At 67.3% G+C, this 15684-nt stretch overlaps 7 protein-coding genes across 7 annotated transcripts in view; 3 read left to right on the top strand and 4 right to left on the bottom strand.

The window, feature by feature from the left end:
• F751_3463 (Protein CLEC16A) overlaps nt 1–194 on the top strand; it is a gene marked incomplete at both ends in the record, with an annotated part of 4261 nt that extends 4067 nt beyond the window's left edge. Inside the window, one exon of the mRNA XM_011397840.1 lies at nt 84–194. Within this exon, the coding sequence (XP_011396142.1) occupies nt 84–194 (111 nt within the window). The remainder of the gene's footprint in view (nt 1–83) is intronic.
• A 401-nt stretch (nt 195–595) lies between these two features.
• F751_3465 (putative ATP-dependent RNA helicase DDX47) lies at nt 596–3070 on the bottom strand (the record flags this gene model as incomplete). The annotated part of the gene is made up of 7 exons (XM_011397842.1): nt 596–839; nt 1089–1264; nt 1384–1535; nt 1799–1970; nt 2227–2565; nt 2730–2800; nt 2905–3070. 7 exons carry the CDS (start codon nt 3068–3070, stop codon nt 596–598), a joined length of 1320 nt encoding a protein of 439 aa, XP_011396144.1.
• Nucleotides 3071–4049: 979 nt separating this feature from the next.
• Nucleotides 4050–6720, top strand: F751_3466 (GTP-binding protein 1; the record flags this gene model as incomplete). The annotated part of the gene is made up of 8 exons (XM_011397843.1): nt 4050–4335; nt 4472–4587; nt 4860–5048; nt 5253–5345; nt 5484–5629; nt 5735–5939; nt 6136–6303; nt 6508–6720. The coding sequence occupies 8 exons, from the start codon at nt 4050–4052 to the stop codon at nt 6718–6720; spliced, it is 1416 nt and encodes a 471-aa protein (XP_011396145.1).
• Nucleotides 6721–7159: 439 nt separating this feature from the next.
• On the bottom strand, nt 7160–8762 carry F751_3467 (putative sugar kinase; the record flags this gene model as incomplete). Its single annotated transcript, XM_011397844.1, has 3 exons — nt 7160–7735; nt 7964–8405; nt 8563–8762. The coding sequence occupies 3 exons, from the start codon at nt 8760–8762 to the stop codon at nt 7160–7162; spliced, it is 1218 nt and encodes a 405-aa protein (XP_011396146.1).
• Nucleotides 8763–9546: 784 nt separating this feature from the next.
• On the bottom strand, nt 9547–11063 carry F751_3468 (hypothetical protein; the record flags this gene model as incomplete). The annotated part of the gene is made up of 4 exons (XM_011397845.1): nt 9547–9714; nt 9932–10218; nt 10598–10856; nt 10932–11063. 4 exons carry the CDS (start codon nt 11061–11063, stop codon nt 9547–9549), a joined length of 846 nt encoding a protein of 281 aa, XP_011396147.1.
• On the top strand, nt 10332–10559 carry F751_3469 (hypothetical protein; the record flags this gene model as incomplete). Its single annotated transcript, XM_011397846.1, has 1 exon — nt 10332–10559. One exon carries the CDS (start codon nt 10332–10334, stop codon nt 10557–10559), a length of 228 nt encoding a protein of 75 aa, XP_011396148.1.
• A 31-nt stretch (nt 11064–11094) lies between the features above and the next one.
• F751_3470 (Adenylate cyclase type 10) overlaps nt 11095–15684 on the bottom strand; it is a gene marked incomplete at both ends in the record, with an annotated part of 8967 nt that continues 4377 nt past the window's right edge. The window contains 6 exons of the mRNA XM_011397847.1: nt 11095–11370; nt 11612–12259; nt 12393–12725; nt 13080–14669; nt 14931–15160; nt 15436–15626. Coding sequence (XP_011396149.1) covers nt 11095–11370; nt 11612–12259; nt 12393–12725; nt 13080–14669; nt 14931–15160; nt 15436–15626 — 3268 coding nt within the window. The remainder of the gene's footprint in view (nt 11371–11611; nt 12260–12392; nt 12726–13079; nt 14670–14930; nt 15161–15435; nt 15627–15684) is intronic.

A 15684-nucleotide genomic window follows, 5' to 3' on the forward strand; every position in this document is an offset into this window, starting at 1 on the left:
GGGACGCCGGCGGCGCGCCCGCGCCGGCGGACCTCCGCGCCGCGCTGGCCGCGGGCCACTGGACGCTGGCGTTCCGGGACGAGGCGGCGGCGGCGGCAGCGCTGGACCTGGTGCGGCGCTCGGCGCGGGGGCTGGGGGACGTGCAGGCGGGGAGGATGCGGCCCCTGCTGCTCCAGGCTGAGAGAGTGCCCTGATTTCCTCGTTCATCTGTTTGTTTGCGGGGTGTACGGAAGCGGGGAGGGCTTGAGGCGCCGCGCCAGCCCGAGCCCTCTTCGGTCACCCCGTCCACTCACGACGCTGACCCCCCCCGAACCATGTTTTGCCCGAATTGCCCCACCTCTCCAGTTGTCTGGACATGCGCCGCCCGGGAGCCGCTCCCATCCCCGGACGCCCCTCCCGATGCACGCTCCCCTGCCCTGCGCCGCAGCGCCCCTGACACTCGCGTCTGTCGTCACAGAACTCAGTGCCGATCGGGGTAGTCTTTCGTCACCACCCAGTGCGGCGGGGGTTGTCTGGCCCGCACGCCATTGGTACCAGGGACCTGCCCAGCCTCACACCCACTCCAGTGCACCATCACCAAACACGACCCACCCCCTCAGCGCTTGCGGGGAGGGGACTTGCCGCCACGCGCCCCGCCCTCAGCGTCGCGCTCGTCGTCGTCCACCGCCGACTTGCGGCCGCGCTTACGCGAGTCGGTCTCCTTCATCTGCATGGTGGCGATGCGCTGGGCCTCGCTCACACGCTCCAGCAGCACCAGCACCGCCTCCTGCTCCGCGGGGTAGGCCTCCAGCTTCATGTCGATCAGCGCCTCGATCTTCTGGTACAGCTCCACGTCGTACCTGGGGGGTGGGGGTGGGGGGAGAGGGGGTTGCCGAGCGGCCGGGCATGGGTGCATGCATGAGTGTTCAAGCATGAGGGAACCAAGGGGCCGACCGAAGGGCATGTGCAGGGGCCGCACGGGGGAAAGAAGATCCTGATGCAAGGGACCTCTCAGGAATACCGGAGGGCAGGCCTGCACAGGCAACCCCGCCCCGCTTCCCTTCCCCCTCGGCCCCCTAACACCTCCCCACTATTCCACCAGCACTCACTGCGTGACCAGGGTGACGGCGCGCCCGGAGCGACCTGCACGGGCGGTGCGCCCCACACGGTGCACGTAGTCCTTACCGTTGACGGGGACGTCGTAGTTGAGCACAAAGTCGACGGAGGGGATGTCCAGGCCGCGGGATGCCACGTCCGTGGCCACCAGGATGCTCCGCTCCCCGGCCTGTCGGTCCATGGCGGGTCGGGGGATCTCGGCAAGCCCAGGGGCATGGGCAGTGCATGACGCAGCAGCGCCGTCAGGTCACCCCTCAAACTCAGCACCCCCACCACCCCTCCCCACACCTTGAACTTGTTCATGGCCGCCAGGCGCTTGGGCTGGCTCATCTGGCCGTGGATGGGCACGCCGCCGAAGCCCAGGTTGCGCAGCATCAGCGCGATGCGCCGCGTGGTGTCGCAGGTCCGCGTGAAGATGATGGTGCTCGCGCCGGCAAGCTCTGTGTTGGGGTGTCGGTTGGCGGGGGTGGGGGGGACTGGAGGGGCGGGGGTCCGGCAGGCTACGCTTGGGGGAAGGGGCAGTCTGGGGGGGGCCATGGGGACTGCATAGGGATTTCCTCCTGCGCATGATCCACCTGCTAGCATCGGCATCCCGGACGTGCAGATGCACCCTCCAGTCCCACCCTCTCCCACTCCTTCGAGCCATCTGAAGCATGCAGCACCCCCCCTCCCCAACCACAAGTGAAAACCGCCATCCCCGCACCTGTGAGGAGGAAGACGAGGTAGCAGTCCTTATACTTGGCCGGCACAAACATGTATTCCTGGCGTAGGGTGGCGACCGTGGTGTTCTTGGCCGCCACCTCCACCTTGACGGGGTTGCGCAGGCAGGCGCGCTGCAGCTTTGCCACCTTGCTGGTCATCGTGGCGGAGAAAAGCTGCGTGCGCCGCTCCTGTGTGGTGTGTGTGTGTGTGTGTGTGAGGAGGAGGGCGGTGCGAGCGCTAGGTTTCTCCTTGCTGAGTCCCCGTGCCGGGAACCAGTGCACATGAATAATGTCGAGAGCAAAGGAGCCGAGAAGAGCTTGAACCAATCAGCTCTGTTGCCAGGCTCTGCCTGCGAACCCCATGCCTCACCTCCTTGAGCTCTGAATCCTCCCCCCCAGAAAGCATACTATAAGACACACCGACACCCACCCTCGGGATGGCCTTCAGGATGGTGTCGATCTCCTGCTCAAAGTCCATGTTGAGCAGGCGGTCGGCTTCGTCCAGCACCAGGTGCTTCAGCGCCCGCAGGGAGAAGCCCTTGGTGTTTGTCAGGTGGTCAACCACCCGCCCAGGCGTGCCCACCACCACATGCGGGCGCCGGGCGAGGGCGATGGCCTGCGCCATCATGTCGATGCCGCCAACCAGCACCGCAGCCCGCACCCCGATGCCGGCGCCCAGGGCCTCAAACTGCTCGGAGATCTGGATGGCCAGCTCGCGGGTGGGGGACAGGACCAGTGCAAAGAAGGGCTGCGGCGTGTCCAGCAATTGCTGTGTAATTGGAGGCATGAGAGGGGAAAGTTTGAGGATGCACATTGAGGATTGAGGATACCCTGGTCCTCCAGCAGGTCAGCCCACCAGCAGCAGTGTCCCCACACAATGGGCTGCATTGACACCATCCTATACCTCCCACTCAAAGCACACTGCAGAAGTACCTGGAGGATGGGCAGGGCAAAGGCCCCTGTCTTCCCAGACCCGGTCTGCGCCAGTCCGATGACGTCCTGGCCTGCACGGCGGCATGTTTATGAGTTCAAGTCCATGATACAAGGCAAGACGCTCTAGCTGCTCATGCAATTCGAGCCTGATGCCATGCCGCTTCACCCAGTGCACCTTTCAGGACGAGTGGGACAGCCTGGGTCTGGATTTCGGACGGCTCCTTCCACCCCAGTCCCGCTGCAGACTCAGCCAGCTGCGTGCATATCCCTAGGGCCTCGAAGGCCTTCACCGCTGCCGCCTGGCGAGCGTCGCCGCGCTCGTTGGCGAGCTCGGCAGCCATCCTTGGGTGAGGGCGCGACACCCGAGCAATGTGTCACGGCGAGGGAGTAACACAGGTATTAGAGTTCCTAAGATAGCTTCTGATATATTTGCACATGTTGGTGTGTCCATGCATGCAGAGGAGGGAGAGGGCTGCACCATGAGGGTTCCGGGCGCTAGCGCCACGTGGGAGGGTTCCGTGTTTGATCAGTTCAGTCCGCCCGACAACTCTCACGAAAATCCTCATTCTGGACTCAGACTGTGCGACATCACGACCGTGCATGGCTCAGTCAAGACCGCAGATAATGTGGGCAGTGGCTCGAAGAGGACCCCTCTGATCTGAGGATTGAACCAGTCGTCATGGAAAGCCCCTCCATCCCACAGGCGAGCATCCGGGACTTTCGAGAGTCAGGAAGGAGAACATGCCATGCAAGACCGACAATGGGGCAAACTTATCAAGCAGCCCCTGTCAAATGATGTGCTCATCGTTGCCTGCAGGACAAGGCCACCGCACGACTGTACGAAGCGGGGACTGGAGGTAATGGCAAGGTCTTGCATGGTGCAAGCCCGGCCACCCGCTCAGGAGAAGTGTCAACCACAGGACTCCACGATGTGAGACACTTGAAGTCGGATTTGGAAGATAACACTGAAATCATTCAACCTCTTGCATGGAGAATGTCCACCATATAAACCTGAAAATTATGCTTGGTACGCCTTACTTCTCCCACGGCAGGAGGCTCTTGGAGTGCGCGACCCAGGCACGCCCGACATGCCGGCATGGCTTCGAGATGTACAGGCACGTGACTGGGAAGGGATGCAGAGACCCAGTTTATATTGCGGTTGTACCTTGAATCACTGGAAGCTTTGGAGATCTCTTTGAGGATCCCCACCCTTCCTACTGCATCACTCCCTCCCACCAGAAACACATCCAAACACATGGCGAGGGTATGGTGGAGCTGAACGGCACTACCCTGGGGGAGGAAAGCCCCAGCCAGGCGAGTATGGACGCCGCGCTTTCCTCGCTGCGCGATGCGATGCAGGCCGTGGGCGCAGAGGCCAGGGTGCTACGATCCCGCCCCGCCACGCGCGACTCCCGCGCCTCCACCGACGTCTGGGTGCGCTGCCGGCCGGGGGAGGGGGAGGTACTGGAGGTGCACGTGGCGGTGATCGGGAACGTGGACAGCGGCAAGAGCACACTGGTAGGGGTGCTGACGCACGCCGCGCTGGACGACGGCAGGGGCAGCGCCCGCGCCCGCGTCTTCACGCACGGCCACGAGCAGAGCACCGGTGGGCAAGGGGATTTTTGTTGGAGATGCATTTGATGGAGGGCCCCACATCAGGATTGGAGTGGGCATTGGGCCTTGCCTGTAAATCCTTGGCATTGTGACCCCACTCATTTGGGACCCTCATGGCCATTGTGCAGGCCGCACATCGTCCATAGGGCAGCACAGCATATGCTTGGACGCGAGCGGTACTTTCCTGAACGACGCCCAGTACCGCCCTTCCACGGCCTCAGACTATGTCGCTCGCGCCGCCAAGGTGAGTAAGCTATGGGGTGGGCTCGAGGTCGGGTGCTTGATATGCTGTCGAGTTCATTGAGCTCGGCGGAGCGGGACTCTCCAGTAAGGCACGACTTCATTGTTTTTGCTGGTGGCGATACCTCCCAGGGGCTGATGAGCTTGCCCCGCAAGCGCGGGGTTGCGTATGTAGCCGTCCTGATTCAGGCAGATGGCAAGGGACTGCTTCGTCCCCAGTACAGTTCTGGAGCCTCTCGCAAGTTCTGCCTTCCAATTCCCCCCTTTCCCGCCCAGATCATCACGCTGGTGGACCTGGCCGGGCACACCAAGTACTTCAAGACGACGGCGTCGGGTCTGACAGGACACCTGCCCGACTACGCTGCGGTGGTCATAGGGGCCAACGCCGGGGTCATCGGCATGTGCAAGGAGCACCTGGGGGTGGCGCTGGCCCTCCAGATCCCCACCTTCTTTGTCGTCACAAAAGTGAGTCATGTGATCCCGTGGGATCGCTGGTGGCAGCTGGTGTCACCGAGGAGCCCTGCTGAACTGCACCCTGCAAACTTGCCAATGTTCTTCCAGGGACATCAACACAGATCAGCAATGGTCAGGGGTGAATGCCTGGCTGCACTCGCCTCGACGTGCTTGCGCTGCAAAGATCACCCCCCCGCAACCCTCCTCGACACCAAGGTGGACCTTGCGCCTGCGCATGTGGCAAAGCACAGCCTGGAGACGCTCACCACCATCCTCAAGCACCCCAGCATACGCAAGAAGCCCTTCATGGTGAGGGACGAATGATGACCCCTTTTTGAGAGTGGGCCCGCCAGACCCCGCAACCGCCTGGTGTCATGCTCGCTTTCTACACGAGGCCCCCGTTGCATCGGGGCCACCCGCGCTCTCCCCGACCACACACCACTCCAGATCAGGAGCATGGATGACGTCATCACATGCGCCAAGCACCTGCACACTTCCAACCTGGCACCCATCTTCGTGACCTCCTGCGTCTCTGGCGCGGGCCTGGACCTCATCCGCACCTTCCTGGACCTCCTGCCACAAAGACACCAGTGGTGGGCATGGGGTTGATGGGGAGGCTTGGGTCTTGGAGTCAGAACCTGATCCAGCTGTCCCCGCCAGTCTTCCCCCACCGCCTCCCTGCCTGCCTCTCTCGGCAGGTCCACCAAGCGTGCGGAAGGGGCGCAGTTCATGATCAACGAGGTGTTTGGGGTGCCCGGCGTCGGGACAGTGGTGTCCGGGACCGTGCGCTCCGGCGTCATCGTGCCCGGCTCAGTGCTGGCCCTCGGGCCCGACGTGTCCGACGGCACCTTCAAGCCCTGCGCCGTGAAGAGCGTCCACTTCAAACGGCTCCCAGTCGACCATGTGCGCTGGGGCTTGGGGGGCTGCAGTGAGGGTGGTGGATTGTTGGAGTGCATTGGTAATGGACGAGGGAAGGCTGGCAACTTGTTGCCCCCTCGCCTGAACACTCCTGGCACATTTGCATGTTGCCTGAGCTCCCTCTTCTTTCGACATCACCTCCCCCTGACGCCCCCCCAACCTCATGCTCCAACACCAACAGGTGGTGGCAGGCCAGACCGCTTCCCTGGCACTGAAGAAGGTCAAGCGCAGCGGCGTGCGGAGGGGCATGATCCTGGCCGACCCCGGCCTGCACTGCAGCGCCGGCTGGGAGTTTGAGGCCGAGATCGCCGTGCTCACGCACTCCACCACCATCCAGACCCGGTACCAGGTGTGAGCGAGGGTGCATGAAGAAAGGGGGACCTGATGCGCCGAGTGGGGAAAGTTCAGGGCGGGTCCGGGCTGAGGGTCCAATCTTGCCGCATCCTCCTCTGCAAGACAGCAAACTACTGGTCCCCTGGTGCATTCGAGAGCAGAAACCTTCCTGACGCTCCATCCACCCTCCCACCCTGCACCCTTGCGCCCCCTCCCAAAGGCCGTCATCCACTGCGAGGCGGTGCGCCAGTCGGCCCAGGTCGTGGGCATGGACAGGGACCGGCTGCGGTCTGGGGACCGGGCCACCGTGCGCTTCCGCTTCCTGCAGCACCCCGAATACTTGACCCCGGGGGCCCGTTTCGTGTTCCGGGAGGGCAAGACCAAGGGCGTGGGCCGGGTGGTGGGCTTCGCGGATGAGAAGCGCAAGGCGTAGTGGGGAGCACTGCTGGGCCCTCAGGCTTCTGAAGGGTGTGGGCGCCCCTGGAACCTTGCCCCTTGCGTCGCTCCCTGCCAGACATTTGGCGCAATGAACCATGATTGCAAACATGTAATACCCCTGTCTGTCGCCGACGCCTACCTGTTGCCCAGTGTGAATCTCCTGGACCTCTCGGTCACCACCACCACCTGTATACCTCCCTTCCCCATGGGCAGTGCCAGCAAGACTGCATCCCCGTGTGCATACATGAAATTCTACAGGGGCAGGGAAGACTTGATGATCACGCGCATGCAAGGAGCCTTGAATGGCATTCATCGCAGGAGCGGCTTGGGGGGCTGGCCTGCAATGTTGGGAGGAGGTCCTCGGGGGACACTCTGCGGCGCAACCGCTCCATGCTGCACACCTCATGTAACCCCCAGCAACCCGTCACTCCGCGTCACATGGCGCCCTCGGCCTCCGCGACCCACACCGGCAGCTGCTGCGCGGCCCGGCGCGCGCGCGCGGCCTGGATGGCGCGCGCCGCGCTCTCCGCGTCGGAAGGGTCCAGCCCCGGCCCGTCGCGTGCGATGACGGCGGCGGCGGCGCGCGCCGCGGCTTCCCCCATCCCCGCCAGCCCGCCGTGGTCCAGGAAGCCGAGCAGCAGGCCCGCCGCGTAGGCGTCGCCCGCGCCGCAGGTGTCCACCGGCGGCCGCCGGCTCCAGGGCGGCGGAACGGTGATGGCCGCGCCCAGGGCCGCGATGCACGAACCCGCGCTGCCGTCGGTCACCGACACCAGGCCCGCCAGGGGGGCCAGGGCCAGCGCGGCGGCGCGGGCGGGCAGGTCCTGGCTCGGCGCGCAGGCCGCGCCGTCCTCAGACGCCAGCGCCCAGGCCTCGGCGGCGTTGGCGAAGAGCAGATCCGCGCCGTGGCGCGCCAGGCAGGCGCGCACCGGCTCGCGGTTCCGCGAGATGACCCCGGCGTCGCCCGAGGTCAGCGCGATGAGCGTCCCGGCCTCGCGCGCGATGCCCATCGCCTGCAGGTTGGGTGAGTGGATTGGTGGGCATGGCTGGGAATGCAGGGATATGACGCTGGGGGAGAGGGGCTCCCTCCTCTACGAGAAGTCTCCACGTATTCAACATGAGAGCTCGTGCTCTTCCTAGCCTCCCTGCAGTCTCCCACTGACAATCGCAGCAAAGACCGGTGGACTTCAGCTCACTATACCCAGTTACCCACAACCCCGCTCTCGACGGCGACTACCCACCTGGTCGATGGCTGCCGCGGCGCCGGGCATCTCCCACAGGTAACCCTCGATGACCAGCAGTCGGCTGCGGCGGATGGCGCGCGCGAACCCGTCGCTCACCTCCAGCGCCGGGATGTGGCCGAGGTAGGACAGCATGGTGCGCTGCGCGTCCTCCCCCGTCAGCACGATCACTGTGCCCGTGCTGGAGCCCGGCGAGGGGTCGCCCACCAGGCCCAGCCCCGCGCCGCGCAGCGAGGCAGCATAAAAGGCGCCCAGCGAGTCGGAGCCGAGCAGCGGGGCCATGCCCACGCGCAGGGGCGGGCGGCCATGCAGGCGTGCAGAGGCGTCGGAGAGCCGGGCCAGGGCCAGCAGGGTGTTGGAAAGGGAGCCCGCGGCGTGCACCGCATACCCGCCCTCACTGAGCTGCGAGAGGAGGGAGGTGCGCCGGCCCAGGTCGATCAGCCTGTTTGTTTGAGGAGGAGAAAACAACATGAGATGGCCGGGCAGGAGGGTGAACATGTCAGGGCGTCATGCAGACCTTTGGAAGAGGTACAGAACCATTGATATGGGTAAAGGCAGGCCACATGCACACGAACCCTCCACCAAAACAAGCCACCAACCTGCGCTCGCCGCTCTGCACCCCCAGCTCCTCCAGGTACTCGCTGCTGGCGTGGGCGGAAAAGTCCACCATGGCCTGGCCCCAGCCCAGCACATCAAACTCCTTGTGCTCGGGAGCGGCAAAGTCGCCCGTGTCAGCTGCGGTGGCCAGCAAGGGGTGGAAGGCCGACAGCGGGGGCAGGGTGTGCCGGTGCGCGACCATGCATGTTCGCGGGGCCCGCTCGCCATCGCGAGCACCATGCTGGTGCCGCCATGCGTGTGCTTGGGGCCTGGGCGGGCGCAGAGAGTGGGAGAAGGCGGCGCTGTTGCCCTGCACCACGGTCGGCCTCACGGACGCCGTCGCCATGCTGCTCGAGGAAGTCACCTCACCATACCCTCCGAGGAGAAGGAAGGTATTCTTATGGTAAGAAGCTTTAAGTGGGGTGTCTTACGGTGGGGGCGCACCGGCCGAGGGCAAAAGACATGTGTTGTGGACAGAACGTGGCGTTATCTTGGTTGTCGGAGAAGCTGGGCGCCCTGAAATTACGTAAGATCATGTCACGTTAGTCTTGACCTCACGCATCAGACTGTCCCAAGAAGGGGGTTGTTTGAGAATCGATACCATCCTCACTTCCCACCGACAATTTCTCCCGTATCTTGGCCCCTTCTGACCATGGCCTTGTCGCTGGTCCTTTAAAAACAGGTGCAAGCCATCTACCTGCCCGCCGCCATAATGAGACGCCGGCGTGGGGGGATCCAAGGGGCTGGCTGGAGCATGAAGTGCCAGGGGCATGGGTTCATAGGATCAGAAAGAAGGGGTTTGTACACAAGACGATCATTGCTAGCAAGGGGTTGGGGTGCCAGATGGGTTTCAAGGCCAGGCCAGGGCTGTTTCAGCCCGACCGACTGTTTGTTTCTACCAGTCGCTCTCGAGCGCGCGGGTGGGTCGCCGCTCGTGCCTCCGTTCACAACGCTCGGCGCCGTTGGCGCACGCTCCTGCGCTCCACTCACGCTTTCTTCCCCGCCTCGGCGCCGGCCAGGTGCTCTGACAGGCCCAGCAGCGGCGCCACGCGCAGGGACATGCGCTCCTCTGCCTCCGCCTGACTCAGCGCGGTCTTGGCGTCTGCCAGGATGCCCTGGAGGCGGCGGCACCGGCCCCTCTTCTTCTGGGTGCCCTGCGAGGAGCGTGTGTGTTTGTTGGGGTTGACGGGTGGCACTCGAAGGCTGCTGACCGCCCTCGCGGCGGTGAAGAGGCTGGCCGTGATCTGGTGGTGGACCACGATCATACCCGCCCGTCTCCGCGAAAGGCGGCTTGGCCCCAGTGCCTGGCTTGCAACCCGAGCATCCCGGTGCCACCAACCACCCCCATCCCATCCACATGCGCAATCTCACCTTGAGGTGGCGGCAGACCCACATGAGGTACTTCACGCCCTCCAGGTCCAGCGGCTTGGAGACGAGGAGGGCGGTGCAGAGCATCTCCAGGATGTATAGCACCTCGTCGCGCGAGCACAGCTCCGGCTTGGGCGGGCAGGGCGCAAAGGTGTCGGAGCAGAAGCCCTCCGACCCCTCCCCCGGGTCGCTGTCGGCGCTGGGCAGGAAGCGCGTCATCAGGCCCGGGCAGGGGCCCCCCTCCTGCGCCGCCGGCTCCAGCGGCAGCGGGCGCATGAGGAATAGCGAGTCTGTGGATGTGTTGTGGCGGTGATGGGGTGCAGATGAGTTGTAAGGGGTGAGGGGCCATGAAGAATGTCAGGAGGCAAAACATAGTTTCTCGTACTCAGCGCCTCTCTCAGGGATGCAGGGGTGGGAGGAAGCCCGCCCCCATGGATCAGCATCAACATGCACCCTGGAAATAAACCCGGCCGCTCTCGTGACAGGGCGGGGCACGGCAGCCATTCCTGCCCTCCTCACCCACCCCTTGTGCCTTGCCATGCCCACCCCACAAGCAAGCTGTCCCCCGCTCCACCAACCCCGCTCCCGCCTGCGCCTCAGAACCTCTTTCCCCTCCCCACTCAGATCATGACCCATCCAGGACTCATCCACCCCCAAAGACCAACCCACCGTGGTCCAGCATGGCCACGCGGCGCTCGAAGGCGACGTGCACCGGCTCCGGGGAGTAGCCCAGGCAGGCGCGGAGGAGGCGGGAGCGGGGCCGCCAGTCCATGGCCAGGCGCCGGCGCCAGCGCACCTGCGACAGGTAGGCCTCCTCCCAGGGCAGCGCCACGCGCGCCAGCGCCAGGCCGCGCAGGCAGTGCACCATGCACTGCGTGGTCCCCTCGCGCGTGATGCCCGCGCCCCAGCCCATGGCCGCCATGCAGCGCTCCCAGTGGATGCGGCGCGGGCGGGGCACCACCGGCAGGCCGCCGCCGCGGTCGCCGCCGGCGATCATCCACACGCTGCGCGTGTGTGTTGCAAAGTAGCGGTCCAGCACCTCTGCCACGTCCTGCGCCTTTTGCAGAAGGTTGAGCGCCTCGGCGGGCGTGCCCGCGTCCACGGCCGCCACGCCCGCGCGCTCCCAGTACTCCATGGCCTTGAGCGCGCGTGGCCACTGCGCCACCTCAAGCCCCGCGCACGATTCCAGCCAGTGGTAGGCGATGGTGGAGGGGGGGAGGGGCAGGTCGGGGGGCCAGGCGCTCCATGGCCGCCGCCAGCCGCCCGTGCCAGTCGCGCCGCTGGGTGATGGGGATCATGTCGAACACCACGTCCCGCGCCAGCACCTGGCAGAAGCGCCACAGGTTCTCGTCGACCTCGTCCTGCTGAACGAAGCGCTGGGACTGGAGGTAGTCCAAGCCCGCAAGCACCGACTCCAGGCTCGGCGACTGCGGGTGCGCCGCCTGCGTGCGGGGTCGTGGTTGGCAGAGAGGGGTGTGAGGTGGGGGTGGGGTGGTCGAGGCGAAGGGGATGGTGTGTAGACGATGGGAGGGAGCAGGGGAGCATGTGGCCCTCTGCGCAGCATGTCCAGGACCCAGGCTACCTGCATGGCCACCAAGCCTTGCGATGCCCTCCCCCCCGCCCCCCCTCCCTGGCCCCAAGCCCCCTCCCAGGAACCAGCGACCGTGCCTGAAGGAGGTCGACGTAGATGGTGAGCCCCCCCACCGACGCCACCTTCAGCAGCAGCGCGTACTCCGGCGCCAGGCGGTCCACCCTGTCCTGTATGATGGAGTGGATGCCCACGGTGTTGCGGATGAACTCCATGCCGTGCGACACCAGCTGGAAGGTGCTGGGCCCCGATTCCGCGGGCGCGCCCGTGGCCAGCGCGGCCGCCGCCACGCGGCTGTAGTACTGCAGGAACACCACAAACTGCTCCAGGAAGGCTGGGTGCCCGCTGGACTTCTCCCACAGCATGGCGGTGACGTGGTCGGGCACGCGGATGCCCGCCAGGGCCTGCGCCACGAACTCGCGCGTCTCGGCCGCGCTCAGCGGCGCCAGCTGCAGGTGCAGCGTGGTGGGCTCCCGCAGCAGGCGGTTGTAGGCCTCGCGCACCTTGCGCAGGAGCACCGCCTTGCGGTCCTGCCCGCGCAGACTGGCGGCGGGCTGAGCAAAACCGGGGCGCAGCGTGGCCAGGAAGAGCACCGAGCGCGGCAGCTCCTTAGAGGCCAGCCAGAAGAGGACCCAGGAGGCGGTGTCAAAGTAGTGCACGTCCTCCAGGATGACCACCAGCGGACCGTAGGCCGCCGCAAACTCGCGCAGGATGTCGACGAGGAGGAACTGGAGCTGGCGCGTCTGCGTGGTGTGTGTGTGTGTGGTGTGGTGGGTGGGGGGGGGATGTCGTGAGCCAACGATATGGAACTTAAAAGGGTGGGTGGATACTCTTCAGGAGCACAGTAACACACCAAGGCATCCTCTGCCACCCCACCTTGTGGTGGGGGTTCATGTCCTGCACCGCGCCGCTGGCGGGCGTGGCGGAGATGCCCGGCACGCCCGCGCCGAGGTTGGGCATGTATGTCGCGTGCCCGTGCAGGCGCGCGCCCGCCCCCAGGTCGCTGCCCTCCGACCCGGCGCCCTCCAGGCTGTCCGCCTCCTCGTCGCTGGGCAGGGGGGGGTGAGCGTTACCCACGGAGAGCGGCGCGCCGAAGCCGGCGCCGGCGCCGGCGCGCGGCGGCCCGGCCAGGGGCCCGCCGGGCGAGCCGGGCGAGTCGCCCGCGCCCACGCCCTGAGACTCCAGCAGCGCGCTGTAGCCGCTGCTCAGCTGCAGCGCAGCGATGGAGATGGAGCGGCGGGAGGCCACGGGCGCCGGCCCGCGCGCCGCGGCCCCCTCGTCGTCGCTAGCCGTCGCGCGCGCGGCGTCGGCGCGCGCGGAGAGCGCGTCGGCGTCGCGGCGCCCTGCGCCGGCCGGCAGCACGGCCGGTAGCGCCTCGGCCGGCAGGCCCAGCGCCTCGGCCAACGCGGCGTGCCAGAGCGCGTAGCGCGGCACCGCCATCGCCAGGCGCTCCGCCAGGGGTGTGCGCACGGCGCCGGCGGCGGCACCCTCCGCTCCGCCCCGCTGCGCCGCGCCCGCCGCCGCCCCCGCCGCGGCGTCGTGGAGGAAGAGCGCGGCGGCGACACGGCGCCAGGCGTAGAGCGCGCAGGTGCGACGCTCGACCAGCGCGCGGCCTGCGGCAACGCAGACGCCGCCGGCCACGCCCGCGGCCAGGCCCTCCTGGATCTCCGCGGCCAGCCGCGTCTTGCCCATGCCGTGCTCGCCCTCGATCAGCACCACGCCGCCCTGGCGGTCGCGCACCAGCGCGCGCGCGCGCGCGTACACGATCTCCAGCTCCCGCCGGCGGCCGACCAGCGGCCGCACCTCGGCGGCCGCGGGCAGGATGGACAGCGGCAGCGGCAGGCTGCCCGCGCGGCGCAGGGCCGATGCCGGCGCAGGCGCCGAGGAGGACGCGGCGCTGGGGCGCGGCACGGCGTCGCCGGCCTCCTCGGAGGCCACGCTCTCTGGCGGCGGCGCCGAGCGGATGGCACGCATGAAGGAGTCATCCCCGGCGTAGCTGGCTCCCGAGGGGGCCACAGCGTTTGGAAGCCTCACGCCGCCGCCGCTGCCGGACGAAGAAGAGATCGGCGCGAAGACGTTGACCGCGTCCACGCGCCCCTTCACAAAGATGGGGGCCAGCTCGCGGAAGGCGACGCGCATGCGCGCCTGGACGTACGTGGGGCGGTCCACCAGCACCTCGCCCAGGCCGTCGCGTGCGCGGCACATGAGCCGCGCCGACAGGTTGATGGAGTCGCCGAAGAGGGTGTACTCCGCGCGGCGCTGGCTGCCCACCAGCGTGGAGAAGAGCTGGCCGGAGGTGACGCCGATGTGCGTGGCCAAGCCGTGGCGGCGCAGCCCCGCCGCGATGGAAAGTGCGGCCTGCACGCCCCGCACCGCACGGTCCTCGTGCGAGTTGCCCGGCAGGCCAAAGGCGCAGATGGCCAGGAAGCCCTTCTCGTCGCACCGCATCTGCAGCAGGCAGCCGTCGTACTGGCGCATGCGCCGCTGGACCACCTCCAGGGTGCGCTGCACGCACGCGATCTCCTCCTCCTCGCTCAGGGGGGGGGGCGTGGCGGCGCGGGAGGCGGCCGCGGCGGGGCACCTCGATGCTGCGCCGACGTCTGCAGGCCTGTCGTTTGTGCCGCCCGAGCCGCCTGCGCTGGCACTGCCGCTGGCGGTCGTGGCCGACGCGTCTCCACCGGCCGACGCGTCTCCACCGGCCGACGCGTCTCCACCGGCCGACGCGTCGCCGCCGGCCGACGCGCCCCTCTCGCCGCCCTCCCGCTGGAGGGCCTCCGATGCGCTGCCGCTGCCGCCGTCCCCGCCCCGCGCGTCGCTGCGTGTGCTGGGGTTGTCCTCGGGGTCGTACGGCGCTATTTCCGCGCCGCGGCTGCTCGGGCGCGGCGCGGCGCCGTTTGGCTGCATGTCTACCGACGCCGCCGGGTGGCCGGCCGACGGCGAGGAGCCCTGCTCCATGGAGCTCCCCGGCGCCCTTCCTCCCAACCCCTGCCCCTGCGCCAGCTCCGGCGAGCGTGCCAACGACACCGGCAGCGGCTTGGATAGGCCCGGGAAGCCGAGGAAGAGCACGGTGCAGAGCCGCGTCTCGTTGATGTAGTCGATGTGCCCTGCCTCCACCCGCTGCCGCACGTTCTGGGGGACATGCATGCGCATGATCTGCAAGGGGTGGGGGTGGGGTATGTGGCAGGCAATCCAGGATGTACGGGTCGGGGTGCTGGACGCACAGTTCCCGGGCCTGCCCTGCGACGAGTCGTCCAAGACCAGGGCCCTGCAGAGCACATCATTCCCAGGGGCGCAGCACAGTCGCACTGTGCCCATGCAGCCGAGAGCCGCCCCTCCCTCCTGCACAGTGCAGTCCAGCCCCTGTGATATCCTGAAGGTGGCACCCCCTCCCTTTGCATCACACCGCCCGCCCACCTGCAGCGCCCGAATGCGCTGCATGGGGGGCAGGTATGCCAGCGCGGCGGCGTCCGCGCTGGGCGTGGACTGCACCGGCGCGTAGCAGGCCGTGGGCTCGCCCTCGTCGTCCAGGGGCATGACCGGGTCGGACCCCGGCGCCACCAGCCGATGCGTGCCCTCATCCAGCCGCTCCAACGAGCATTTCGTGCGCAGCAGGAGGGCCGCCTCGTCCGACAGCACGGTCTCACCTGGTGGTGCGTCGGGTTGGTGTTGGTGTCGAGCAGGAGGGAGCAGATCGTCGACGGAGCGACCACCAGACCAGCGGAATGCACAGCCGGTACGTCCCCCGGTTCGCTTCCCCAGGGAACAAAGGGGCCACGGTCTGCAGGCCCGTGCTCCATGGCCCAGCGTCGCACAGGAGCATCTGGTCCTCGGACCCCCACACTCGCCCCCCGTTCTGTCGAACCTCCCGATGAATCAAGGGATCACTCCCATGTCATCCCTCCCCCCTTCCCTCACACACCCGACGCGGCGTGCTTCTCGATCTCGGCCAGCTGGGCGATGGGCTGGCGCGTGCGCCGCGAGGCCGCGTGCGGCGCGTCGCCCATGAAGAAGTCCCAGCGCGGCGCGCCCACGCCGTCCTCCTCCCCCGGCTCCAGCCCGCCGCCGACGTGGAAGAGGCAGACGGTGCCGGCGGAGATGAGCATCTTCATGCTGAGCAGGACCTTGTCGCGTGGGCGGCGCGTGCGCGGAGGACGCGCCGGCCACCGCG

The sequence above is a fragment of the Auxenochlorella protothecoides genome (genome assembly GCF_000733215.1).
Source record: "Auxenochlorella protothecoides strain 0710 unplaced genomic scaffold scaffold36, whole genome shotgun sequence".
Lineage (NCBI taxonomy): Eukaryota > Viridiplantae > Chlorophyta > Trebouxiophyceae > Chlorellales > Chlorellaceae > Auxenochlorella > Auxenochlorella protothecoides.